Consider the following 27672-nt stretch of genomic DNA (forward strand, 5'->3'; position numbering starts at 1 on the left):
GTGGGAGCAGGCGTGACAAATGGGGTTTTGAGGGGAAAAGAGAAAAGGAAAGAGACATTAAAAAAGCTGCCGGCGTGCATCATCGTGATGATTTCATGGATTCCATGATATATATATATATATATATATATATATATATATATATATATATATATATATATGATCATTATCAAACCCACCACCAAAACCATTCCATTATTATTATTATTATTTTCGCCCAACACAATAACCTATTCATTCACATTCTTTTGCCTCCTAATCCATCTTCAAAGCCTGCCAAAAGAACAACAGCAACAACAAAAAGATGAAAATTCTGCCCTTTTTGACCTTTCTTATACTTCTACGAAAACCCATACAGTATGCAACATCATTAGAATCTTCGTTTAACTTTGAATACAATATTAAACCTAGGGAATTTATCTTAAATCCAGGGCATGCTCCTTACTTTTCTCCCAACCCCATAACATTTCCATCATCACCACTACATTTAGAACTAGGCCATTTTCCTAGAAAATATTTCTGCCGCGCGTTCTTGTGCTATGTCTAAGTGTGATTATTATGGAACTTATTGCTTAATCCATATCAAAGGCTAAAAAATCCATTGGCTACTAATATTCTCTTGAAATAACGTGTCAGTCTAGCTCTTTTAATCCACTGCACGGGCAGTAAATAGAAGGTCAAGTATATAAAAATTATATTGTACACTAGCAGAGGCGGATCCAAAATTTGAAAGTGACGGGAGCACCAATATCGAATAAAAATTTCAGCAAATGCTAGAGTCGGAACCGAACCCACGCAGCGCTCTAAAAGTCAAATCGTGCCCCCTAATCAACCAATACAGTTACCAAAGATTTGCATCTTAGGGTGCTAATCAAAATATATACGTATTATTTAAGATATATACCTATATTTTTTTGGAAGTTATCGGGGATTGGTGACCTTCCTACCCAAAGGGTAAGACCGCCTCTGTACGCAAGTTGATAAGATTATTTTAAGTAAATATTTCTATAATAAACAATAATTAATACTTTAATAAAAATAATAATTAATCGGTTATTTTATATTAAAATATATTGATAGTGCAAAAGTTTTTAGGCATAATTAATACATTGCTCGTAAATTAAATGAGTACTGCTTTTTCAAAGATAGCGGACAAAGAAAAATGAAGAGGATTGCGCCCGTTCAAAGGACATAGTTTAATTATCAAAGCATGCCGTAAAAACTAAAAAGAACGTAAATGATATGATGGTCTTGTATTAAGCTGGCGCCTCGCCCTTACAATCATTGGAAAAAATTTACGCATTACCCTTCATGATTCAATCCAAATGAAAGTTTATATGATTTGAGAAAGGGCAGAGTGGTCATTGCACACAACCAGGTCTGTTCTCACTCAATTTTCCAAGATATATTCTCTTGGGAAACTCTCCCAGGAATTAACGAATTCCCCTTTCTTTTTTCTTTAATTTCTTAAGTTTATATGATTTGAGAAAGGGCAGAGTGGCCATTGCACACAACCAGGTCTGTACTGCTTTTTTCTTAAGCTGTTTTTTTTAATCTTCTTTTCTCTTGTTTGAATATGTCAAACTAAACAGATAGGTCATTCACGTCGAAGCTTAATTAACGCACTTATTATAGTAACATAAAATATAAAAAGAGAATGTCAGCAACATAATCCCCACATGATTTTCTTAATGAAACTGGAAATGATATGACAATATCTCGTGTATAATTTAGACCGCCGTTGGATTAGTTTAAAAGGTGACTACGAAAGATCACTAAACAACTTTTTAACTCAACTTTGGAGGACAATCCCCATTTAATTAGTCCCTTAATTTTTTTAAATTCTCTCTCTATTTTTATATTTCATTGTTTGAGTGTTGAACAGGTCAACTTTTGGAAAATATACTCGGTTTCTCTACGTAGTCATTTGTCTAACAATTGATATACTATGTCTATGTGGCAATCTTCTTTGTAATGTATGTTTCAAGATTACATCCCGACTAGAGTTTTTGGCAAAAATCATCCTTAAATTATGGCTCAAAGCAATGGTACATCCTTGTCTTATTCTAGTAAACAAAAATCATCCTTATACTATTTAAAAAGTTGCAAGAATCATCCTTCCGTTAAATTTTATCACAAAAACTAACAGCATCATCAAAATACCATGTCCATCACGTGCCTTTTCCCCTCAATTTTCCAATATTGTCCCTCCTACCCAATCGTCTTCCACCTTTGCCAAAAAGGACTAAGACTTCAAAACTAGAAGTTTCTTTCCATATGAAATTCACACCCAACTATGGTATGATAGTTGGAACTCTCCGATCTCATGCTATACTATTTCTTGCTAACTTCCTTTTGGAGAGGAAAGTGCAAAGTCTTTAAAAATAGTGGAAGAGTTTTGACTTTCTAAGCAGCAGCATGTATTTCACTGCACGTACGGTAGATTTTGATATTCTATCTTTAATTTGAGGTGATGATGCAAAGTTTGTTTTTAAAATGTGACTCCAACTTCGGTTTAGCTCAACTATTGTGAAACCACTCACTCCGACAAATGGAAGAGAACTAATCTAGTTTCAGACTTTCAGGTTCTTGATTTAGAGCTAGAACCTTTTAATTTTTCTCATTTATAGGTAGACTAATAAAACTGACAGAAAGAGAATCGGCACCCTCATCAAAGCTCGGCACAAATATAAGACTTTACATAATCATAATGCACTTCCACCTCAAGGTCATGTCAATCTCTTGTTATCATCTGCTTGTTATAAAAAGACAACTTAAGGAGAAGTTATTTCAGTGTAGGCCATTTTTGTTCATTAAATAGCAGCAACTTTAAAGAAGAAATAAGCAGCAGCTAGTTCATCCTACTAGCTTTCTTGAAGAAGAAGAAGAAGAAAAAGAAAAAGAACGGGAGGAAACAAAAATTAAGAAGGAAAAAGAAGATGGTCAGCACGTTCTTGGAAAAGTCGATTGGATAGGAGGGACAATATTGAAAAATTGAGGGGCAAAAGGCACGTGATGGACATGGTCTTTTGACGATGCTGTTAGTTTTTGTGATAAAATTTAACGGAAGGATGATTCTTGCAACTTTTTAAATAGTATAAGAATGGTTTTTGTTTACTAAGATAAAAAAAGGATGTACCCTTGGTTTGAGTCATAGTTTAAGGATAATTTTTGCCAAAAACTCTCCCATGTACCAACAGAAAGTGACTGATTAGACTATGCTTAAAAAATGGATTAAAATTTTTTAATACGTGAAGAAAATGTTACTTTTACTTTTTCCCTGAGTTACAAGAGTGGAACACATACTTTGCTGTCTCAGAGAGCGCTTCCCGTTTAATAGGTGTTATATGGCGTGAATTCAAACTAATTAAGGCCGCAAAATAGGTCGAATGAAAACCAAAATAAAAGAAGATAAAGTTGTTAATAAAGTCCTGTAAAGCTAATTCTGATACCAAGATTATCACATCTTTCAGTGAAGTTAGAAACTAAATTGCCAAATATTTTTAGTCAGAAAGGCAGGAGAGCGAGGAGCTAGCGGATCCAGTCCAAAGTGGAGGGAGTAATTCGTAATGGAGTGAATGGAATTGGAACCCCACCATTGTTTGACCAGGACAGGCTTTTTGTTTAATTTTCGTGTAATCAAAATCACTAGTCAAATCGAAACATTCTCTTCAAGTCTTACAGTTTACAATAAATTATGAATACGGCTGGGCATGTAATTCCAACTTTACCTTCACCTACTCTAACATTAGAAGTGTCAAAATCTTTCAGGCAAAGTCCCTAAGACCTGGTCAAGAAGGGGAGGATGAGGTGTAGATATACTCAATCTATTATGTGTATATATAACAGAAATTTCTTTTTTCCATGAAAAGCCTATTTGATTTATGAAGATTAAAATGTATGGATTTGAGTATATATATTTATTACTAAGATATTGCATATTTTTTCCACATCTCAATGTGTATAGTTTATCTTTATTAAAAGTTAATAAATATAAAATTTAAATAAATAATACTATCTAAATACTCTAAAAGTTAGCGACACTGAAACTGATGCTAGCGGTGATCAGTTGTGTTAGTGAGGTTGTGGCTAGTAGCAGTTGTGATTGGATGTGAAAGAGGTTGGTGGTGGTGGTTGCGTGGTGGTGATTAAAGTTGATGGTTGTGCAACGGTGACAGTTGGTGGTGGTGATTATATGGTAAAGATTGATCGTAACAGCTGATGGTGGAGATAATTGGTAATGGTAGAGCTAATTAGTTGTGATGATTGGAGAGTGGTGACTAGAGGAGTGATTGTTCGTAGTGGTAGCGCGATGATAATGGTGGTAGGGATGGCAGTGGGGCGGGGAGGGTGCAGGGCAGTTTGAGGCTTAACCCGCAAAATTTCAACCCGTCCCGTAGCAACTTTTCTTATATTCAACCCGTCCCGCCCGCACGATTTAAAATTGTTTTTTTTCGTTTGTTATTTTGCTAAAATATAAAAGTTTAACGTTTCAGTATTTTTGTGGAGATATTGAGAGTTTGTTACTTTTCCAATATAATAGTTTTATTCCTGTAACAATTTATTGTACTATTTTATAAAACTGAAACAAGGAACATCCAATTATTTTAGTAAAAAGTTACATTAACTGGTTATAATTATTTTGTAATATCATCTGATGCTTTGTAGAATTTTCTTGCACTTAACCTTGATTTAAAAAAAGAATTCACTTGTCAAAACACACTTATAACCACACAGGAGAACAAAAAGAAAAGAATGGAAACCTACACCAATTCGTCAAAAAGAGAGAAAAACTAACAGGATAAGTATTGAACTCCAATACGGGTGGGATGAATTTGTTTCACATTTGTCTGGTATTAAGATCTACAGCTATTACGGGAACCAAAAAATTTTGACAGCGCCCCGCCCCACAATAACTTTTCAGAAATTGTAACCCGCCCCGCCCCGTACAAGAATTGCACCCGCACCCATCCCGATCCATTGCCATGGTGGTAGTTGTCACGTGGCGTTTTTAGTCAGTCCAAAGTCACACTCACGCGGCAGTCAAGTTGCGCACTTGACTCAGCCTTCCCTAAACACTTAGCCAATTTTCAGCAAGTTAGGCCTTAACGATTTTTAGGCAGCAATTCAATAGGAACAATAGCAAATATGGGAAAATCCCAACCTTTGCATTAATTTCAAAAATATACAAAGGACCCCTCACTTTGCTATGAACACAAGTCGTTCACAGCCCACTATTGACAAAGAACACAAGTCGTTCTTGGCCAACACTAAAACCTGCCCAAGCCTAGCCTTAGTCCCTTTTGAAACACTTTGAAACCCTCACGTTTCACTCTTATTTCCCACTTATAATTTCACACGAAATTATCCATACCCCATCTGACTAAGTCCAAAGGCCCTATTTATAACATATAGGCAGCCCTTAGAACTTGACAGCACAATGACACTTGTCGTCTACAGCTTTTGCCACTTGTCGGGCTAAGACTAAATTTGTTCCTAATATGTAGTTGACATCCCCAACTACTTAGGACATGATATATACAAAATGGGATAATGATACAAGCATAAATCAGTCAAGGTCCAAAGAGGTTATGACAAGGTAACCGCCAAACTGCTTTTCATGTGCATTGCATGTGTCATCTTCACTTGGCCAGTTGAATCACGCTCAAGGTTGACATTGCGCCCAGCCTTGGCTCATCTTTACATTGCTTCGCACCAATGCCATGTCCGCAATCCGCCGCCCATGATTTTGCTGCACATACCCGACGCCGCTGCCGCCCGCACACTGCCTTGGCCGAGTTTCTGCCTTGCCCATGTCAACCTTCATTTCCCTCGTGCCATTGCTTGTATTTTCCTTCACATAGCTTTGTCTTAGCTATTGAAAGCCTTTGTCATCATCCCGTATTTCCGCCTTGCCTTAGCTTAGCCCGCACTTAGCTGCCACAACCCAAAGTGTCGTGCCACTGACTTTGGCGCGCATGACGTGCCATGCCACCCTAACATTGCCCATGCAGCTTTGTCAAGCCTTTGCCAAGCGCGCCTTGCCTGTCCCAAGGCCTTGGCCAATACTTGCCCACAATAGCCCTCAATGCAATATCTTGTCCGTCGTCCGCATGATCGTTTTGCCCGCACATAGGCCAATGACAAGGTCATCACGCCCAAATCCTTGCCACAGCCGTGCCACGCCCGATGACAAATAGTCGGGCCCTAACAAACCACCCGCACCCTTTGAAATTGACTCCTCGTCGAGCCAACTCAATGAAGCAGCCCTAAGGGGTTGTTGACATACAACGCCCCTGGTGCTCCATTCACATCTGCCATAATAGAATTCATCTCCGCCACTTGTTCCTGTTTTTCTGCAGCCAGCATAATGTTCACCCTAGCCTACACCGGACAGTCCTTCTTCATGTGAGGTCCCCCACAAGTAAAGCAGCCTTTAAACTTGCCGCTCCTTTCTTTGCCATTGTGAATCTCCTGTCTCACATTCTTAGCAAATCCCTCATCTTCGGCAGCTTGGCCCTTCCCACTTTTCTTTCATTCCCTCGCTTTGTCTTTCTTCCCGTCAGCTTTTGAATGTGAAGTTTCAGCAGGGTCATCACCTATGTTTAGGTCAGCCAACGCATCTGCAGCAGCAATGACAGTAGAGAGGCTTTGAACATTCTGCCTTCTCAACTCCAATTGCGCCCAGCCCTTCAATCCACTCATGAAGTAATGCAGCTTGTCTTCCTCTGCCATATTACTTACATTCAGCATCAAGGACGAAAATTCCTTGACATACTCCCTCACCGTACCACTTTGTTTTAAGCGACGCAGTCCATCTCGTGCAATCCATGACGAGTTAGTTGGAAGGAATTGGGATTTTAATTCCTTCTTCAGCATCTCCCAAGTTTCAATCTTGGGCAGTCCAGCACTTTCCACTTCTGCCACTCGTGTACGCCACCACACTTTTGCATTGTCAGTCAAATACATTGGTGTGATCGTCACCTTTTCATCATCCGGCACACGGGCAGCCTGGAAATACTGCTCCATATCCCACAAGAAATTTTGCAGTTCTTCGGCACTTCTTGCACCCACATATGCCTTTGGCTCCGAAATCCTCAATTTTGTGCGTTCATCACTTCTAGGGGTAACATTTTGCAATTCCCTTCGAAGTTGAACCACTTCCCCACGCAGTTCTTCCTTTACTTTACGTGCCAAGGACATTTCTGCCAGCGTTGTCTCATGCCTCGCCGCATAATCTGCCTCCAAACGTGTCATTCTTGCAAGAACAGAAGAATTGCCATCTACTTCAAGAGCCTGCCTAACGAGTGTTTCCAACTGCTCCACCATTTGACGCAGTTCAGCATTTGTGCCACCAGCCATATTCTTAAATAGCCCAACGAAATCTGCCACCGATCGTCTTCCACTACCGCGAACCTGCTCCGCTTTGATACCAGTTGTCACAGGGCATTTTTGTCAGTCCAAAGTCATACCCGCGCGGCAGTCAGGTTGTGCACTTGACTCAGTCTTCCCTAAACACTTAGCCAATTTTTAGCAAGTTTGCCCTTAACGATTTTTAGGCAACAATTCAATAGGAACAACAACAAATACGGAAAAATCCCAACCTTTGCATTAATTTCGAAAATATACAAAGGACCCCTCACTTTGCTATGAACACAAGTCGTTCACAACCCACTATCGACAAAGAACACAAGTCGTTCTTGGCCAACACTAAGACCTGCCCAAGCCTAGCCTTAGTCCCTTTTGAAACACTTTGAAACCCTCACATTTCACTCTTGTTTCCTACTTATAATTTCACACGAAATTATCCACACACATCTGACTAAGTTCAAAGGCCCTATTTATAACATATAGGCAGCCCTTAGAACTTGATAGCACAATGACACCTGTCATCTACAGCTTTTGCCACTTGTCAGGCTAAGACTAAATTTGTTCCTAACATGTAGTTGACATCCCCAACTACTTAGGACATGATATACACGGAATAGGATAATGATACAAGCATAAATCAGTCATGGTCCAAAGAGGTTATGACAAGATAACCGCCAAACTGCTTTTCATGTGCATTGCATGTGCCATCTTCACTTGGCCAGCTGAATCACGACCAAGGCTGACATTGCGCCCAGCCTTGGCTCATCTTGACATTGCTCCGCACCAATGCCACCGCAATCCGCCGCCCATGATTTTGCCGCACATACCCGACGCCGCTGCCGCCCGCACACTTCCTTGGCCGAGTTTCTGCCTTGCCCATGTCAACCTTCATTTCCCTCGTGCCATTGCTTGTATTTTCCTTCACATAGCTTTGTCTTAGCTATTAAAAGCCTTTGTCATCATCCCGTATTTCCGCCTTGCCTTAGCTTAGCCCGCACTTAGCTGCCACAACCCAAAGTGTCGTGCCACTGACTTTGGCGCGCATGCCGTGCCATGCCACCCTAACATTGCCCACGCAACTTTGTCAAGCCTTTGCCAAGCGCGCCTTGCATGTCCCAAGGCCTTGGCCAATACTTGCCTACAACAGGCCTCAATGCAATGTCTTGTCCGTCATCCGCATGATCGTTTTGCCCGCACATAGGCCAATGACAAGGTCATCACGCCCAAATCCTTGCCACAGTCGTGCCACGCCCGATGACAAAGAGTCAGGCCCTAACAAACCACCCGCACCCTTTGAAATCGACGTCCTCGTTGAGCCAACTCAATGAAACAGCCCCAAAGGGTTGTTGACATACAACGCCCCTGGTGCTCCATTCACATCTGCCACAATGGCATTCGTCTCCGCCACTTGTTCCTGTTTTTCTGCATCCAGCATAGTGTTCACTCTAGCCTATACCGGACAGTCCTTCTTCAAGTGCGGTCCCCCACAAGTAAAGCAGCCTTTGAACTTGCCGCTCCTTTCTTTGCCATTGTGAATCTCCTGTCTCACATTCTTAGCAAATCCTTCATCTTCGGCAGTTTGGCCCTTCCCACTTTTCTTCCATTCCCTCGCTTTGTCTTTCTTCCCGTCAGCTTTTGAATGCGAAGTTTCAGCAGGGTCATCACCTATGTTTAGGTCAGCCAACGCATCTGCCGCAGTAATGGCAGTAGAGATGCTTTAAACATTCTGCCTTCTCAACTCCAATTGCGCCCAGCCCTTCAATCCACTCATGAAGTAATGCAGCTTGTCTTCCTCTGCCATATTACTTACATTCAGCATCAAGGACGAAAATTCCTTGACATACTCCCTCATCGTGCCACTTTGTTTCAAGCGACGCAATCCATCTCGTGCAATCCATGACGAGTTAGTTGGAAGGAATTGGGATTTTAATTCCTTTTTCAGCATCTCCCAAGTTTTAATCTTGGGCAGTCCAGCACTTTCCACTTCTGCCACTCGTGTACGCCACCATACTTTTGCATTGTCAGTCAAATACATTGGTGTGATCGTCACTTTTTCATCATCCGGCACACGGACAGCCTGGAAATACTGCTCCATATCCCATAAGAAATTTTCCAGTTCTTTGGCACTTCTTGCACCCCCATATGCCTTTGGCTCTGGAATCCTCAATTTTGTGCGTTCATCACTTCTAGGGGTAACATTTTGCAATTCCCTTCGAAGTTGAACTACTTCCTCACGCAGTTCTTCCTTTTCTTTGCGTACCAAGGCCATTTCTGCCAGCGTTGTCTCATCCTCGCCGCATAATCTGCCTCCAAACATGCCATTCTCGCAAGAACAGAAGAATCGTCATCTACTTCAAGAGCCTGCCCAACGAGTGCTTCCAACTACTCCACCCTTTGACGTAGTTCAGCATTTGTGCCACCAGCCATGTTCTCAAATAGCCCATCGATCGTCTTCCACTACCACGAACCTGCTCCGCTTTGATACCAGTTGTCACGGGGCATTTTTGGTCAGTCCAAAGTCATACCCGTGCGGCAGTCAAGTTGCGCACTTGACTCAACCTTCCCTAAACACTTAGCCAATTTTCAGCAAGTTTGGCCTTAACGATTTTTAGGCAGCAATTCAATAGGAACAATAGCAAATATGGGAAAATCCCAACCTTTGCATTAATTTCAAAAATATACAAAGGACCCCTCACTTTGCTATGAACACAAGTCGTTCACAGCCCACTATTGACAAAGAATACAAGTCGTTCTTGGCCAACACTAAGACCTACCCAAGCCTAGCCTTAGTCCCTCTTGAAACACATTGAAACCCTCACGTTTCACTCTTGTTTTCCACTTATAATTTCACACGAAATTATCCATACCCCATATGACTAAGTCCAAAGGCCCTATTTATAACATATAGGCAGCCCTTAGAACTTGACAGCACAATGACACTTGTCGTCTACAACTTTTGCCACTTGTCGGGCTAAGACTAAATTTGTTCCTAACATGTAGTTGACATCCCCAACTACTTAGGATATGATACACACGAAATGGGATAATGATACAAGCATAAATCAGTCATGGTCCAAAGAGGTTATGACAAGGTAACCGTCAAACTGCTTTTCATGTGCATTGCATGTGCCATCTTCACTTGGCCAGCTGAATCACGCCCAAGGCTGACATTGCGCCCAGCCTTGGCTCATCTTGATGTTGCTCCGCACCAATGCCGTGTCCGCAATCCGCCGCCCATGATTTTGCCGCACATACCCGATGTCGCTGCCGCCCGCACACTGCCTTGGCCGAGTTTCTGCCTTGCCCATGTCAACCTTCATTTCCCTCGTGCCATTGCTTGTATTTTCCTTCACATAGCTTTGTCTTAACTATTGAAAGCCTTTGTCAGCATCCCGTATTTCCGCCTTGCCTTAGCTTAGCCCGCACTTAGCTGTCACAACCCAAAGTACCGTGCCACTGACTTTGGCGCGCATGTCATGCCATGCCGCCCTAACATTGCCCACGCATCTTTGTCAAGCCTTTGCCAAGCGTGCCTTGCCTGTTCCAAGGCCTTGGCCAATACTTGCCCACAACAGTCCTCAATGCAATGTCTTGTCCGTCGTCCGCATGATCATTTTGCCCGCACATAGGCCAATGAGAAGGTCATCATGCCCAAATCTTTGTCACAGCCGTGCCACGCCCGATGACAAAGACTCAGGCCCTAACAGTAGTTGACAGTGGTTTACACATGAGCTAGCGGCAATAGTTTTGTAATAGAATTTATAGTGGCAAGAGATAATATTCAAATCAATCTATAAGTGAACAAATCCTAATGATTTTACTAAGTGATTACTACTAGTAAAAAAGATCACAATAAATGCAATTAATAATTGGAGAAATAAATGATTCAGATTTAAACCTTATACTTAAAGTCATTGACGCAAAGAAGAATGTCTTGGCAAAATCTCTTCTTTTTAGAATTTCTTTTTCTTCTTCAACTTTTCAGACTAAAATATTTTCAAGACGGATGAAAGATGTATAATCTTGAAGTGGAGACTTACCTTTTATAACGACCAGGTCAAAGCAGTGAGTAGGCGCAGGGTCAGGAGCCAAATTTTTAAAGAGACAAGAGTAACAGCTTTTGTTTTGTTTAAGTCGAGTCCCACAACTGAAGAAATGCTTTGTATGAGCACTCAGTAGTCAGCTCAGCACCATCGCTGCAGATTCATAATTAAGTGCACTCTATGCTGTTTCAATTTGCAGGCGCTGTTCCATTGATGCCGGCTTTAACACATGCGTGTGAATTGTGATAGTAGTATAGTACTACTTCCTCCAGCTTATTTTCTTACCAATATCAATTAGTATGGCTTTACTACATCATGAAAGGAACAACACCCAAAACAGACCTGCTTTTTGCCCCATGGAGATATTGAAACGCCTAGTTATGAATTTAGTATGGCTTTACTACATCATGAAAGGAACACCCAAAACAGACCTGCTTTTTGCCCCATGGAGATATTGAAACGCCTAGATATTGCAGGTTAATTTCATGTATGGTCATCCAACTTTTAGTTTATTGTACCAAAGTCATAAAATAATTTTTATAACAAAAAGCTAACTCGATTATCAATATACACACACACATGCACACATCACATAACATAAATCGCCAAAAATGCAAAACATCGTCTGCAGTCACATGTATAAAGCTCTCATGTAAATATGTTACAATGTATCAGGTCCTCTTGTTGAGAAAATAAGAGTGAAACCTCCACTGAAAGCATTTCTTCATGCGCTTTTATTAAGTGTCTAATTGGTCGCCCTGATAATCTTTTAAAAATTAAAAACAAGAAAAGGGGCTCGCATCGAGTTTACATCCTAACCATTTAGTTTTCCCTCTTACACGTATCTGCTGAATATGTTACACTCACCTATAGCTATTCAATGTCACAGTATTAACTGATAATAACAACTCTACCATGCTGAAAAATCTTTAAGCTCTATTGATGTGCCCGTTTTTCTCTTCTTTGCCGCAGAAATAGGTGGTAGACTAGTATCAGAAGAAGTTTTCGAGTCGGCCTGTGCAGCCCTTGCTTTCAAATACTTCCCAACCCCACTGCCAACAGCTTGAATCTCTGAGTTACCTGTTCCGGGGTTGCTATACCATGATCCAACCTTCTCCTGAAATACAGGAAGGAAGAGAAAACAGAAAGAGAGATGGACAGAGTATTAGTAGATCTAATCAAACAAGCAAAATGGCCATGTCATAAAAAAGGCTAAAAAAAAGGAATAATACTAACATTATCTTCATCCTCAGTTTTCTTGTCATCATTTGTTTTCTCTTCTTCTTCATCAAGCTCTGCATAGGGATTGACATAAACTTCTACACTTATTATCTTGATTTCTTCCTGCACAGACAGCAGAAGCAAAAGGAGTTGAGGTAAGGACTCGGGCATCAGAACAAAGAAGAGTCAGCTTAAAAAGTTATCTTATAAGAAATTAGAACACTGAAGTGCAGAAAAAACAGCAAGATTTTCAAGTATGGGCTCCCTCCAGCGGAAGGATATGAAAGATGAAGGAAGACTGGGTGAAAATACCCAGACAAATGGAAGGCCACTTGACAAGATGATATCTGGGAAGAAAATAAGGTCTTCTTTAAAATTTGAAAAAAAAAAAAGCATTAAATATAAAGGTATGAAACAACCAAGAGCTCACAGTTGGCTGAAATAGCACAACTACTATCATACTGCGTTGCTTCTTTACAACTAATGAGATCCTGATTAGATCATACCGCTCCACTTTCTGTTTGAAACCCAAAAATCAAGAGTTTTGAGAATGGAATATCCACACACACCCCCCCCCCCCTCTTTTTCTCTTTAGAGAAGTAATCCATTTAGAAAACCTGGTAGCATACAATCTGCCATTTTAACCACAGATGGGAAAAGCATAAGCATGATGACTGTGCAAGAATAAGAGGAAGATAAATTAACACACACATGCAGTACAGTAAGTCTACATTGGCAAGATCTTCAAATCTCATCCTTATCCCTAAGCTGAACAGGTTAACACAGATTCTTGACTTGTTTGGTCTGGACTATGAAACTGTTTCTAGTAAATTTGTTTAAGAAAAAAAAACTAAAAATCACCCCAAAAGCTCAGCAGGTCAATGAAGATTCTTCACTTGTTCAGTTTGGATTATGAAACTGTTTCTTTAAATAAACAACTATTAGATAGTCAATATTATATCGATCACTTTTATTCGAGAAATATCTGTATTCTCCATATTAATCGTGTAATCGCGTAAATACTGGTTCTAATAATGGAAACTAACAACGTAAGCTTTCAGATATGTAAACAGAGTAGCCACTGGGGCAACAGTGATGGTATAACTAAAAAAGATTTATGGGAGTATTTCCACCCAAGTTAGTTAAACTCTCAACCAAAGCATAATCTTTGCATCCAAAGCATGATTCAAGGTGCTAAGTTGTTGAATAAGAAGTAAATATAGAGTTGCTCTTCCTACTAACCAGAGGTCGGTCATCGTCATCGACAGGAACTTTCTCCATAGCAGAAAGTGTTGTCAAGCCTCCAACAACCATACCAAAGACGGTATGTTTGAAATTTAAGTGAGTGGCAGACTTGTACAGGATGAAGAACTGTGAACCATTTGAGTGAGGACCAGAGTTAGCCATGCTAACAACACCTCTACCAGAATGCAGCAACTTGGAGTGTACTTCATCCTTGAAGGGCTTTCCCCAGATAGACTCACCTCCTCTCCCTGTGCCAGTTGGGTCACCACCCTGAATCATGAAATTCCTGCAAACGTAGAAAAATTAGTTCCTTGACATTCAATGGTCCCTATTTATAAACAAATACTCTACAGCCGTTTCAAGTAAAAAAGGTTATCAAAATACCGGATGTTTCTATGAAACGCTACTCCATTGTAATATCCTCGTTCACAAAGGGTAATGAAGTTTTCACATGTCCTTGGTGTTATGTCACAATGAAGCTCAATGTTCAAATCACCATGTGTTGTATGCAGCTGGATGTAACCTTTCTTCTTGGGATTTTTCTCAACTTTAACATATTCATATTCATTCTTTGTTACTGGATCATAGGAAGTGGAAGTGAAGGAGCGAGAAGCAGCACCAGTGGTAAAACGACTCTTAACCTGAAAGAATTGAACAGCATTATAAATCACTTTGAATAAAACAACAGATTCCTGCCATGCTTCTATGCATTATTTCTTGTTGCACCTAGCAGCATCTCTCTTTTTTTTTTGGGACAAGTAAAAGAAAATTGTTGCACCTAGCATCTCACTAAACCTCAACATTATAGAAGTTAGACTAACCATCAGCAATGAGCAAAGAAATTTTTTAACTACGCAAAGAGATTAACAGAGAGAATATGAAATTAATGCAAGCAATTGTCAATTGTTTTAATTACAGGAAAGCAAGCTACTGCGGCACAGAACAATTTAAAAGGAGCACAACTGACAGATTGTTAGTTTTTTTATTAGGCTGATAGCTAGCTTTGAAGAAAGATGTAAAAACCATCTTGTCTCTAGATGTCCGATAAGAAAGAACTATATGTTACTTGATTAACCGTCGACGTGTGATGAAGGAATAGTACACCAGCAGCAAACTCTTATAAACATACATCTATACTATGTTTTCACTAGTGTGACATGGTTGTATTGAATTATCCAGATAAAGAAACCACAATGACAAGCCACAAGGTCAAACACAACTATTATGCCTTAATCCCCAAGCAAGTTGGGGTCAGCTATATGAATCCTCACTAACCATGCCGCTCCATTTAAATTCATCTAAGGCCCATAATAATAGAATAATAATAAGAAGAAGAAGACGAAGAAGTACTAGAAGTCTCACTATTTTCATCTGACATATAAATCTCAAATAGCACGAAAAGACTCCTTCAAAACATAAGACCTAAAGTAAACGTACTAACGTGACTAAAACACAGTTCCAACTAAAAGGTATCACCTATATTAATCTTTTTCTTCCGTTATGCCCTATTTTTTGCTACGAGGTCAAAGTGACAAAATTATGACATTACTGAGGATGCACCATTAGTTACAGAAAAAATCTAGTAATAGACCAGAAGGTACATGAAGCCAAACGCAACATAATCTGGCCAACAGGAACAAGAACGAGAAGAGAAGAAGAAAGGAAATATATGCAATGAGAGCAAAGCTATAAGAGATGATGAAAGGCTTGACTAAATATCAGTTTCCTGTATGCTTTACCAAAAATCTTTGTTTTCTTTTTGTAAAAGGAAATTGATAATCAAAAGGATAAAAACAAAAAGATAAAAGATGTATTTCTTTGAATCACAGAAAATGTGCTTGAACTTAAAATAACATGGGAAATTTCTGAAAAGCAAACCAGATATAGGTTCCCAAACGAAAAGTGTAAACTATGCAAACAGGTTAATATTACTCTCTGTGAATTGACCAAAGAAAAAGGAAAGAGATGATTTCTTTCCAAAAACTAACCAACTTAGCATTCACTGGTGTCCTTTCGCCCAACATGTGCAAAGCTATCCGTGCAGCTGTTTTATCAGTGGAACCAGACTTTGCAGCAGCTGCACTTCTTCCATGAACTGATGCCGATGCAGCATCCACAATGCTGAAAGTTTGCTTTGCTGTACCTTCACCATTTTCCTTTGTTTTTGCATCATCTTTGATACGCGATCTTGCAGCTAAAATAGCAGCAAGAGCAGCAGCTCTTTCATTCTGTGCCTTGTTACCGCCTCCACCATGCAGTGCAATCTCTTTCGCTTTCTCACTTCCAAGTTCCTTAAGCATTTGCTTGATGTCCCCAGTAATATTTATGTTGTATGAAGGATCAGACTGCATTTTCTGCATTTCTAATGAAGTACCAAACACTTATTAGCAGAGGAGCCATAATTGCAGCAAACCTGGATGAATAAAAGAATTACTCACCTTCATCATCAACCGTTAAACTTTTCTTAACATGATCAAAATCTAGAAGCACCTTGGCGTCCAGTGCATTAGGATTCTGCAGTTAGATGTTTAAATATATCAATATAAGCAACGCATCACAACAGGCAGCATTCTAATTTAGCATATATAACAGTTGAGAGGAAGGAAAGTAATTTAGAAGCTTACTTGAATTGTTATAAGGTCTTCTCTAGTGAATGGTTCATCAGTGAGAAGCTCCTTCCAGTTCTTTGTCTTGATATTCAATTCTTTAACTGCCTATGCAAGAAAGCCTGGATCAAACTCTCCATGCAAGGAACAAGTATGTGCTCTTTTATTTGAAGGAAGTTAAAGAATAGAGATCAGGAGACAAATATCCCATACCTCATAACAGAAAACATTCCCCGTAGTTCTTACAGCAACTATATGTGTAAATTCCGTAAAAACCTTGTTCAAGACAGGACAATGATACTCTCCTGAAACAATAAATCACCCACTTTTCAATTCATTCCTGGAAAATGACAATAACTCCTATATGAGGCCCTCCCAAAAGCTAGTAGAAATCATATCTGTACCTAATTACCAGATGCTAAAGACCCAAGTTTTCATCAAGAAATTGCTATAGAAGTTTGAACTGATCACTGTGAAATAAATAGACATAAGTGCTTATCCCTCATCCCACATTCAACGTCAGACAAGACATATACAATGTTTTATGCAACTTTAAGCATACTTTTTTTTTCTTCAAGTAAATAATTCATGGGTAATTGGACTTATAGATTGGATATCTTCAGAAAAAAGATATTACCTTCAGCATTCTTGTGGAAAGTAAGAGGAATTAAATCCTCTTGCTTCAAAGGAGCTCCAGTCACTGGATTCTTCCCGTATTTTCTGATATATGGGACTATATGGCTGCAGAAAAAGAAAGATGCCAATTAGTAAGACTGCAAATTATTTCAGCTTGAAATAGAAACACTGAGACAACAAAATACTGACATTATTTCGAAGACACTGCCATCTTCTGTGCATACCGGGTCCTCGAACGGTGTAAATGTAAGACTGCAAATTCAAATTACACGCCAAATTTAACCAAATATTAACTTAAAAAAGATAGTGAGCAAAAAAAAAAACGAAGCAACTATAGCGGAGAAAGGAGCTTACGCGCAGCAATAGAAGGGGAGTCGTTTAAAAGGGTTTTTTAGCTCTCTGTTTTTAGCGCCGCCCCATTCGGTGGCCCATTCAGTCTTGGTTATGAACATTCGATCTTTACTGTGTTGTTTCTTCCCCATGGTGTAATTCTCACTTCCTTCTTCGAACTATAATCTCTCTGAATTTAGGGTTTTATTAGAGCTTTTCTTTTCCAATAAACTAAGAAAAGCTAGTTGATTGTGTTGTTTCAATTTCTTCTTAACGGTAGGAGAATACAACTTTATAGAATCATGTGACTATCTGCTCCGGAAGACGGTGGCCGCTTTGTACTTCTTCTCCGTCGCCCGTATTAAGGTCTCTAAATCTGGACCTTACTTGAACCCGAATAAGCTATTACTGTCAGGAAGCTGGCCCGACCCGCATTAATATACTTGTCGGATTTTTTCCTGGAAAAAAATAAATAAATAAAATAGGGTAATTGCCATTGGATTGGTATATTTTGACTTAATTCTTGTGATTTTTCACTAACCAAACCTAAGTTTGAATCAATAAAATTGCGTATTCTTATCCCTTTGTATAAGAAATGTCATACTTATATTATTTTTAAAACTATATTACCCTCAAATGTGGAGTAATAATTCACATTTAGTATTACATATGAGTAATAAATGGTTTAACAAAGTAACAATTTGTTAATTTTGTGTATATTCACAAACTACATGAATAAAAATACACATTTTAATTAACTATTTGTTAAATATGCTCAAATATCTCAATGACCAAAATTAAAATTTATTAGTTAACTTCAAATATGTTGCCTACTTAACAATGGAGGTCTAAAATTGGAAGTAATCTAAGAGATTAGAGAAAGAATAATCTCTGAACAATACACTTCAATATATTGCATAGTAATTGAGACTAAGAAGAGAGAAGAGTTTTAGTGATTTCAACATATCTATTATTTACAATGCATCTTGTATTTATAGCTAGTGTCACAGCTAATAAGCTCAACTAACTGCTCTCTCTAACTAACTTCTGACAACTAACTGTATAACCAACTTCGGAGAGAAATATCTAATATACACCTTTTAACTAATTGGCATATACCAACTACCCCTCCCCCCCCCTAAGAGTCATTGTCCTTGAGGACAAATTGAAGAAACTGATATTTGAAGGTATGAGCATCCATCCAAGTGTTGTCTTCAATAGGACAATTGAACCATTTTACCACTACTAAGAAATCACCCTGGTCTCGAGAATCCTCTCAAGATCCAATACAATGTGACCATGAAAAGAAATAGAGACTGATAAGTCAGAGATCACTGGTTGGAGCCAACATATTTCTTAAGCTGAGAAACATGGAATGTAGAGTGTATTTTAGCATGAGGAGGTAGCTGGAGTTGGTAGGCAACATATCCAATTCTCTTAAGCATCTGAAATGGACCAAAATACTTAGGACTGAGCTTGTGATACGAGTGTCCTTTGAGGGACATTTGTTTGTAAGGTTGTAGCCTTACAACGACCATATCTCCTACTGCGAATTCCCTGAAGGATCTCTTTTTATCTGCCAAAGCATTCATTCTGGATTGAGCTAGTGCAAGGCAGTGCTTTGGAAACCTGATGGTTCCTTCTCTAGCTTGTAAACTCCTGTCAACTTCATCCACCATGGAGTTGTAAGGGATGTAAGGCATGTTCAAGGGATAGCTTCTGACCATATATCACTTCAAAAGGGGTTAGCTTCGTGGCACAATGATAGGTAGTATTATACCACCACTCAGCTAAAGGCAACCAGTGAGTCCAATCTTTGGGTCTACCTGTGCACATACATCTATGATAACTCTCTAGACACTTGTTGATAGCTCAGTTTGGCCATCAGATTGTGAGTGGTATGTTGTAAAGTGATGTAAATGTACTCTTTGGACATCAAAGAGGGACTGCCAAAATTTACTCAAGAAAACAACATCCTTGTAACTCACTATGGTCTGAGGAAGACCATGAAGCTTGTAGATATTATCCAGGAAAGCTTGAGCTACTGAGGCTGCAATATAAGGGTGTTTCAAACGTATGAAGCGGGTATATTTACTTTGTTTGTCCACCACTACCATGATCACAGATTTACTGTGTGATTGTGATAGTCCTTCAATGAAATTAATGCTGATGTCTTGCCATACCTTTTCTTGGATAGGCAAAGGTTGTAATAGGCATGGGCTCTTCACACTCTCCCCCTTACATCTTTGATACACTTCACAGCTCTTAATGAATTCAAAAAATTTTGTTTTCATCTTTTTTCAGTAGTAAAATTGACTTACTCTTTAGAAAGTGGCAGTTATCCCTGAATGACCTCCTATGGCTCCATCAGGTAAGAATTGAGGATTTGTTTTCTTAAATCCTTGCAAGGGCCAACAACTATCTTTCCCTTCATGTATTGCACCATCCTTCAGCATATATATAGGCTTAGCTAAAGGGTCATGTTATAGTTGCTGAGTGAGTTCCTGTAGGTGAGGATCAACTGTATAGGAGGCTTTGATTTGCTCTAGGAAGTCTAATGGTACACAAGAGAGTGTCAATAGTTGTGCATCAATCATGTCAACAACCTTAGGCACTCTAGATAGAGCATTTACTACTAAATTGTCTTGACCCTTCTTGTAAGTGATTGTATAGTCATATCTCATCAGTTTGGCTAGCCATTTCTGCTGACTGGAGTGGAAATTCTTTACTCCATTAAGTATTTCAAGCTCTGGTGGTCTGTTTTGATAGTGAAATGTCTGCCAATAAGGTAAGGTCTCCACTTTTACACAGCTATTACAATAGCCATCATCTCCCTTTCATATGTTGATAGTTGTTGGTATCTATCACTCAGAGACTTACTCATATATGCCAAGGGGTGGCCTTCCTGCAGAAAAAAAGGTTCCAATACCTACTCCACAAACATCAGTTTCAATAACAAACTCCAAGAAAAAATCAGGAAGTGCAAGAACATGAGTTGTGATCATTGCTATCTTGAGTCTTTCCAAAATTGCACTTGCCTTGTCACTCCACTCAAATTTATCCTTCCTTAGAAGCTCATTTAAGGCCTTTGCCAATACTCCGTAACCCTTAATGGATCTCTTATAATAATACCCTGTCAATCCCAAGAATCCTCTCAGTTCTTTAACTGTTCTTGGTGTTGGCCATTCTATCATTACTTTAATCTTCCCTGGTTAAGCTGTGACACCAACCTTAGTGATGATATGTCCTAGGTATTCCATCTCAAATTGACCAAATTGACATTTGCTCATTTTAACAAAAGAGGAGTTTTCTTTCAGCACATCAAAAGCTTTCTGTAAGTGTGCCAAATGATCTGACCATGATGAACTGTATAATAGAATATCATCAAAGAATACCAAAATAAATTTTCTCAAGTAAGGATGAAAGACTTTGTTCATCAAACTCTGAAATGTAGATGGAGCATTTGTCATCCCAAATGGCATTACCACAAATTCATAGTGACCATTATAGGACCTAAATGCAATCTTTTCTATATCATCTTCATGCATTCTAATTTGATCGTACCCAGATCTTAGGTCCAGTTTTGAAAAGTATCTACCCCCTCCCAATTCATCTAAAAGCTCCTCAATCAGAAGTATTGGAAATTTATTCTTTACTATGTGATTATTTAATTGTCTATAATCTATGCATAACCTCCAAACGCCATCCTTTTTTTTACCATGACTATAGGAGAAGAATATGGGCTTAAACTTGGTCTGACAATCCATGCATCTAGATTTCTTGAATCATCCTCTCAATCTCATCTTTTTGATTTGCTAGATATTTGTTTGGGTCTCACATTCACTAGTGGTGTCTTTTCTTTCAAGATGATCTTGTGATCATGATCTTTGTGGGGTGATAAGCTGTTAGGGGTTGCAAACAATCCTGAATATTGATCCAACAATCTCTGTAATTCCCTAGGTACCTCTACTTGCTGAGACTTAAAGCATGTTGCTCTACTACCAACTGGTTGTATCTTAGCTACTGACACCATATTCAGGCTGCCAAATTTATTCAATAGATTCTCTATTTGTTGATCTCCAATCAACTTAGATGTGCCTGGTTGGCTACCCCTCAATGAGATATTTTTGCCTCCTATTTGGAACTCCATCTTCAACTGTTTAAAATTTTATTTAATATCCCCTAGAGTAATGAGCCATTGAATGCCCAATACCATATCAACACCCCTTATTGGCATGACCAACATGTCAACCTTGAATAACACCCCTTGCATCATCTATGCTACCCGTTCACTCATGAAAGAGTTGTGCACTTTACTCCTATTAGCTACTAATACTGAGAAAGTGGGAATAGTATCCAGTTTGCACCTCGTTTCTTCGCAATGTCCAAATCCATAAAATTATGTGTTGAGCCAGAATCTATCAACATGGACCATCTTTCCTCTTATGCCCCCTTTTAACTCTTATAGTCCAATAGTCCATAGTTTCATTAAGAGCATGAACTGACATCTGTAGACAGAGTTGAATCCTCACAGGTCTCATCTTCTACCACATACTCCTCCACTTCTCCTTCTTCACCACCTTCATGTACCTTTATGATAAACAATTCTCTTTTTCTTGCATACATGGCCAATTGTGTATTTTTCATCACACCAAAAATGTCCTCGTTGCCCTTTTTTCATCCATCTATGCACTTGTGAGTCTTCTTGATGACTTCACTGCAGGTTGCCCATAAGCATTAGGAAGTTTGCTTAATTCTTTTCCCTTCTCACTACCAGAGTATTAGCCTTGAGAATAACTTCTCGAACCTAAGTTCCAAGAAGTGTTAGGATTTGGGAGTATAGGCTGTTGGTCTTGGCCCTTCTGTAATTGTAATAAATGTTCAGCTAGTTTAACCAAACTGTAAGTCTTCATCGATGTCCTTGAGGCTAGCATTCTCACCTAAACCTCTATCTTTGGCTTCAATCCCTTCAAGAAACAACTGGCAGAAATTCCTTCAGACAGTTCTACTTGGTTAAGCAATCCATCAAATTGATCTAGAAATCCTTGAACCCCACCAGTTTGCTTTAACCCAAGCAATTCAGACATGGGATCTTCATACAGATTATGCCCAAATCTTAGGTACAAAGTCCTCACATAATCCCCTCAATTAGGTAGTCCTCTTCCCACTCGAGATTTCATCATAGATTGATGCCAATGTAAAGCTATCAAAAAATTGTTCACACCAATACAACCACCCCTTTACGTCTTCACCATTAAATTTTAGGAATTCTACATGGGAATACCTGTTACCCCCATTGAACCCGTTACATGTTGCGTGCACTCCATCACTATTACTGGAGCTGGTGCGATTGGTGCCACTAGAGTCGGAACATTAGTCGCCATCGCTGCCACCAGTTATCGAATTTCATTGATCACATCATCATGACGCTCACCCAAGATTCGAACCTGCTCTCTTTCATCCACCTCCCTTCGTAATTCACCATTCTTGGTTGTTTCCGGCATGATTTATGACCAAGGTTCAACTGCTCTGATACCAGTGTTGCATACTTAACAATGGAGGTCTAAAATTGTAAGTGAATCTAAGAGATTAGGGAAAGAATAATCCCTGGACAATACACTTCAATATACTACAGAGTAGTTGAGACTAAGAAGAGAGACAGTTTTATCGATGTCAACATATCTATCCTTTACAATGCATCTCGTATTTATAGTTATTGTCACAGCTAATGAGCTCAATCAAGTGGCTCTCTCTCTAACTAACTTCTGACAGCTAACAGTATAACTAACTTTTGAGTGAAAGTCTAGTATACCCCTTCTAACTATTTGACATATAACAAAATCACATGTGTAAATTTGAATTGAATTATATTGAGACATGGAGTGAAATTAGTTTAGTAGAGTCAACTTCATATACAATCAAACCTCTTTATAACAGCCTTGTTTGTTCCAGATATTTTTGGATGTTATAGCAAATTGCTGCTATAGAAAATATATATTATAACAGAACATGAAATTTGGTTCCGAAAAAACTTGACTTTTATAATGAAGTGCTGTTATATAAGGATGCTGTTATAGAGAGGTATGACTGTATACGATTTTAAATTCAATTACGGTGTCCTAAGTTGATTATAAGAACGTTAAATTTTAAAACTTCATCAATCTTAGATTCCTGAAATTTTGCTAATTGACTCTTAATAAATGACCTATTTTTTATTTCTCTTACAATTGACGAATCTTTTATACTACAATCTAAAGATATTTTTTGAACAAAATAAAAATTGTAAAAAAATATTAAACCATGACCTAAAAATTTTGTAAGTTATAAAAAATATTAGATCTGTTATAAGTAGAATTCTATTTAAATTCGTCTATATTTTAGAGAGATTTTATGGTTTGTTACTTGGTGACTAAGTCACTTTTACCCTATAAATAAAGGGGTACTATTCTATTGCAATTGATCACAAATCAATAAGAACTCTCTCTCTCTCTCTATATCTCTCTCTCTCTCTCTACTTTTCCCTTTAATACTCTTCTTCTTCTTTGATTATTTTATAACACGTTATCAGCACGAGACTCTAACAAATTGAGTAGAAGCTTTGGGATTGAGCATAATGATTGTCAATTGTTCCATGAACTTTTTTCATGATTAAATTCTGGATTTAAGTAAGTATTTTACTTTATTTTTCTCTTCTAAATTCTTGAAATTCTATAGTTTGATTTTAAATACCAGCAAAGACAATAAACTTTGATTATAACTCTAATAGAGTTGTAAGAAATTATAACCACTCGAAGTGGTAAAATTTTTCTGTCTTGCCATGATCAAATTCATGTATGATTGTGAGCACAAAAAGTGAAAACCTGTCCCCCATTGAATTTGCTTCATTCTCATTCCCTTAAGAGAATGTGGTAGCAATATGTAATAAGTTTGAAAGAAGACAAAATTATTTTCGTGAAGGTATCAATGGATGTGGACATGACAATAAACGAAATTATAATCGCCATCATTGTGGTAATGGGAATAATAAAAATTCTCAAAATAATCTTTCACTCTGTGAAAGCAATGTTTGTCATCAATTTGATATGAGATTTTGTAAAGCACATATAGATGATTATGGTCCATTCATGATGTGAATGTGACAATATGTAATTTATGAATATATATTCATTCTTGGAAGAATATGAATGTGCTAGTGGTAGTGAGTATGTTACACTCACCCCTAGAAAGAGGTTTGCGATTAAATAAGAAAATAATTTCATTATTATGGTATGAATGGTCATTGATCACGTACTTATTGTGATTAGCCAAAATATTATGGCAATGCGATTATTACATGGCAAAAGTAATAGAAGCAACATATCATGCCTATAATTATTTTGATCATAACCGTAATGGTATAACTTTTGTAACTACTCGGCCGGTCGTTTCATGAGTTACCGCTCAATTTCCCCCATTTCTGCTTCTTATTGCCTTGTTCAGCTGTATTATGTGTTATCGAGTTGGTTGACTCAGGTTCGGAGAGGTTTTGTTAAGGTTTGAGACACGTAGTCTCTTTTGAGTGAGCTTAAGTTGGAAAAGTCAACCGGATATTGATTTATATGATAAAGTGCTCGGATGTGAGTTTCGGTGGTTTGGAGAGCTTAGGGAGGTGATTTGGGACTTAGGAGCGTGATCAGAATGTATTTTGGAGGTCCGGAGTAGAATTAGGCTTGAATTGACGAAATTGGAATTTTGGCATTTTTCGGTTGATATGTGAGATTTTGATATAGGGGTCGGAATGGAGTTCTGGAAGTTGCAGTAAGTCGGTTGTGTCATTTGGGATGTCTGTGCAAAATTTCAGGTCATTCGGGCGTGGTTTGGTAGACATTTTGATCGAAAGCGGAATTTGGGAGTTTTTGGAATTCTTAGGCTTGAATCCGATGCAAATTTGGTGTTTTGATGTTGTTTTGAGCGTTCCAAAGGTTGGAACAAGTTTGAATGATGTTATGGAATATGTTGTCATATTTAATTGAGGTCCCGAGGGCCTCGGGTGAGTTTCGGGTGGTTGAACGGATCATTTCAAGTTGAAAAAGATTGCAGAAAATCTACTATGGTGTTGCAGACTTTTGGCCTTCGCGTTCGCGAGTGGGCCCTCGCGTTCGTGAAGGGTTAGGATGAGAGGCAGGAGGTTTGGCCTTCGCATTCGCGATGGAGGTCTCGCGTTCGCGAAGGGTTGGGGTCAGTGAGCTTCGCATTCGCTGGTGTGGTGTCGCGTTCGTGATGAGTGGGAAGGCTGAGGCTTCACGTTAGCATACGGGGTGTCGCGTTCACGATGAAGGAAAAGTGATCAACGCCAGGTTGTGCTTCGCAAACACAAGGTGTTGACCGCATTCGCAAAGAAGAGGTTTTAAGTGTTGGGCAGAATATTTTAAAAGACCAATTCCGCGATTTTTAGCCTAAGTTTCACCATTTTTGGGCGATTTTAGAGCTTTTTGAAAAGGATTGAAGAGGGAATCAAGGGGGAACACTTGGATGTAAAATTTATGGACTTAATACTCAATCCTAATGTGTTTTCTACCTAATTAATCATTGAATTTGTAGAATTTAAGCCTAAATATTGAAGAACTAGGGCTTGTAATTGGAGACCTAAAATTTGTAGATTTGAGGGGTCATTTGTGGTTGGATTTTGGTGATTTTGATATGAATGAACTCGGGGAGTGATAAGAAGTTTATTGATATAATTTTATCGGATTCCGAGATGTGGACCCGGGGGTCAGGTTTGGCCAATTTTGGGATTTGTGTTGTAATTTGATTACTTTCGAGTGAGCTTTGTTCCCTTAGCATATTTTGATGGTTGTGCACTGATTTTGGTTAGATTTGGAGCGTCTGGAGGTCGATTTGAGAGGCAAAAGCATCGCGGGCTAGAATTTGGACCGGATAGAGGTGAGTAATAATTGTAAATGTTGTCCTGATGGTATGAAACCCCGAATTTTACATCGTTGTGTTATTTTGAGGTGACGCACATGCTAGATGATGAGCGTGGGGTCGTGCACCGTTGGGGATCGTGACTTAGTCCGTCCCGTATGACTGTTTTACTGTGTATTTGATTGAAAATTGTTTGCTATCATCATGTTTTGGGCTGAATGCCATATTTGGGCCTCGTGCCAACTGTTTTGGACCCTTAGGGGATTTTTACTACTATTCCTCATTGTCTTGACTTTATATTTATACTCAGTCATGCTATATTCTACTGTTTTCATAACTCAGCCATGTTTACTCTGTTTTGACATTTTAAATGATATTTTGGGCTGAGCATCATATTTTACTGTGCCTGAGTGTCGTTTAGAGATTTCTGACTGAGTAGGGCCGAGGGCCTGTGTTGTGAGGTTAATATGGGATCGGGCTGCACGCCACAACGGTATTGTGCTAATTCATGATTATAAGGCCAAGGGCCTGAGTTGTACGCCACGAGGTGGCTTGATATGAGGTCGAGAGCCTATTAATTATGCCACGAGATGGCTTGATATTGTGCTTGGCCGTAAGGGGCCCCTCCCGGAGTCTGTACACCCCCAGTGAGCGCGGGTACCCAGTGTGAGATGTGATATAGCCCGAGGGGATGATGTTGTTCCATGTTATTGCCCGAGGGGCTGATACGAGTGATTGTGAGATAGCCCGAGGGGCTGTTTCTATCTTTTCTCCCTATTTTCATTTACTCATTTGAACTATTAAAAGATGTTTTAAAGAGGTTTTTGCTGAACTAAGGTGTTTCTATAAGTTTTTCATTGTTTTATTGCATTTTAATGGCTTTATACTGCCTCTTTGTAGCATGTTGCTGTGTTTTACGTGTTTTCTTATCGCTTAGCTGCTTTTACTTTTATTACTCACTGAGTTGGCGTACTCACACTACTCCCTGCATCCTGTGTGCAGATTCAGGAGCCTCAGGTCCTGCTAGTGAGGGTTGATTGCTTCCAGTAGGCTGTTCGAAGTTCACTAGGTAGTTGCTCGACATTCGCAGCCCAGTGCTTCTCCTTCCTATCTTTATTTTCATTTGTACTAGATTTGTAATAGACTTTGTAGTCTCTTCCTACTCTTAAACGGATATTTAGATGCTCATGACTGGTGACACCTCGATGTCGAGATGTGTTTATTTCCGCTTTTGTTCTATTTCACTTTATTTTTGGGATCTATCACTTATTAATGACTTAAATTGAATTATTATAACTGTTTAAATGGATTAGGGA

At 38.9% G+C, this 27672-nt stretch overlaps 1 protein-coding gene and 1 long non-coding RNA gene across 2 annotated transcripts; both read right to left on the reverse strand.

The window, feature by feature from the left end:
- Positions 1–10314: 10314 nt before the first annotated feature.
- LOC142174950 (uncharacterized) lies at positions 10315–11706 on the reverse strand. The gene is made up of 2 exons (XR_012704107.1): positions 11412–11706; positions 10315–11071 (listed from the first exon to the last, which is right to left on the reverse strand). It is a non-coding gene; the product is annotated as an uncharacterized LOC142174950 (long non-coding RNA).
- Positions 11707–12027: 321 nt separating this feature from the next.
- Positions 12028–17862, reverse strand: LOC107793942 (peptidyl-prolyl cis-trans isomerase CYP65). Its single transcript, XM_016616392.2, has 11 exons — positions 17477–17862; positions 17312–17374; positions 17124–17227; positions 16700–16791; positions 16505–16594; positions 16319–16394; positions 15869–16242; positions 14265–14521; positions 13878–14166; positions 12651–12758; positions 12028–12531 (listed from the first exon to the last, which is right to left on the reverse strand). The coding sequence occupies exons 1-11, from the start codon at positions 17602–17604 to the stop codon at positions 12325–12327; spliced, it is 1788 nt and encodes a 595-aa protein (XP_016471878.1). The 5' UTR covers positions 17605–17862; the 3' UTR covers positions 12028–12324.
- Positions 17863–27672: the final 9810 nt, after the last annotated feature.

This window comes from Nicotiana tabacum, chromosome 3, assembly GCF_000715075.1.
Source record: "Nicotiana tabacum cultivar K326 chromosome 3, ASM71507v2, whole genome shotgun sequence".
Lineage (NCBI taxonomy): Eukaryota > Viridiplantae > Streptophyta > Magnoliopsida > Solanales > Solanaceae > Nicotiana > Nicotiana tabacum.

Bases quoted from the DNA above. Each gene is read 5' to 3' on its own strand.
- LOC107793942 (XM_016616392.2), bottom strand. From the start codon at position 17,604: ATGGGGAAGAAACAACACAGTAAAGATCGAATGTTCATAACCAAGACT. The intron at 16,395-16,504 runs GTAAGCTTCTAA...ATCTAACTGCAG, and splicing joins AAGACCTTATAACAATTCAA to AATCCTAATGCACTGGACGC. The intron at 12,532-12,650 runs GTTAGTATTATT...CCTGTATTTCAG, and splicing joins AAACTGAGGATGAAGATAAT to GAGAAGGTTGGATCATGGTA.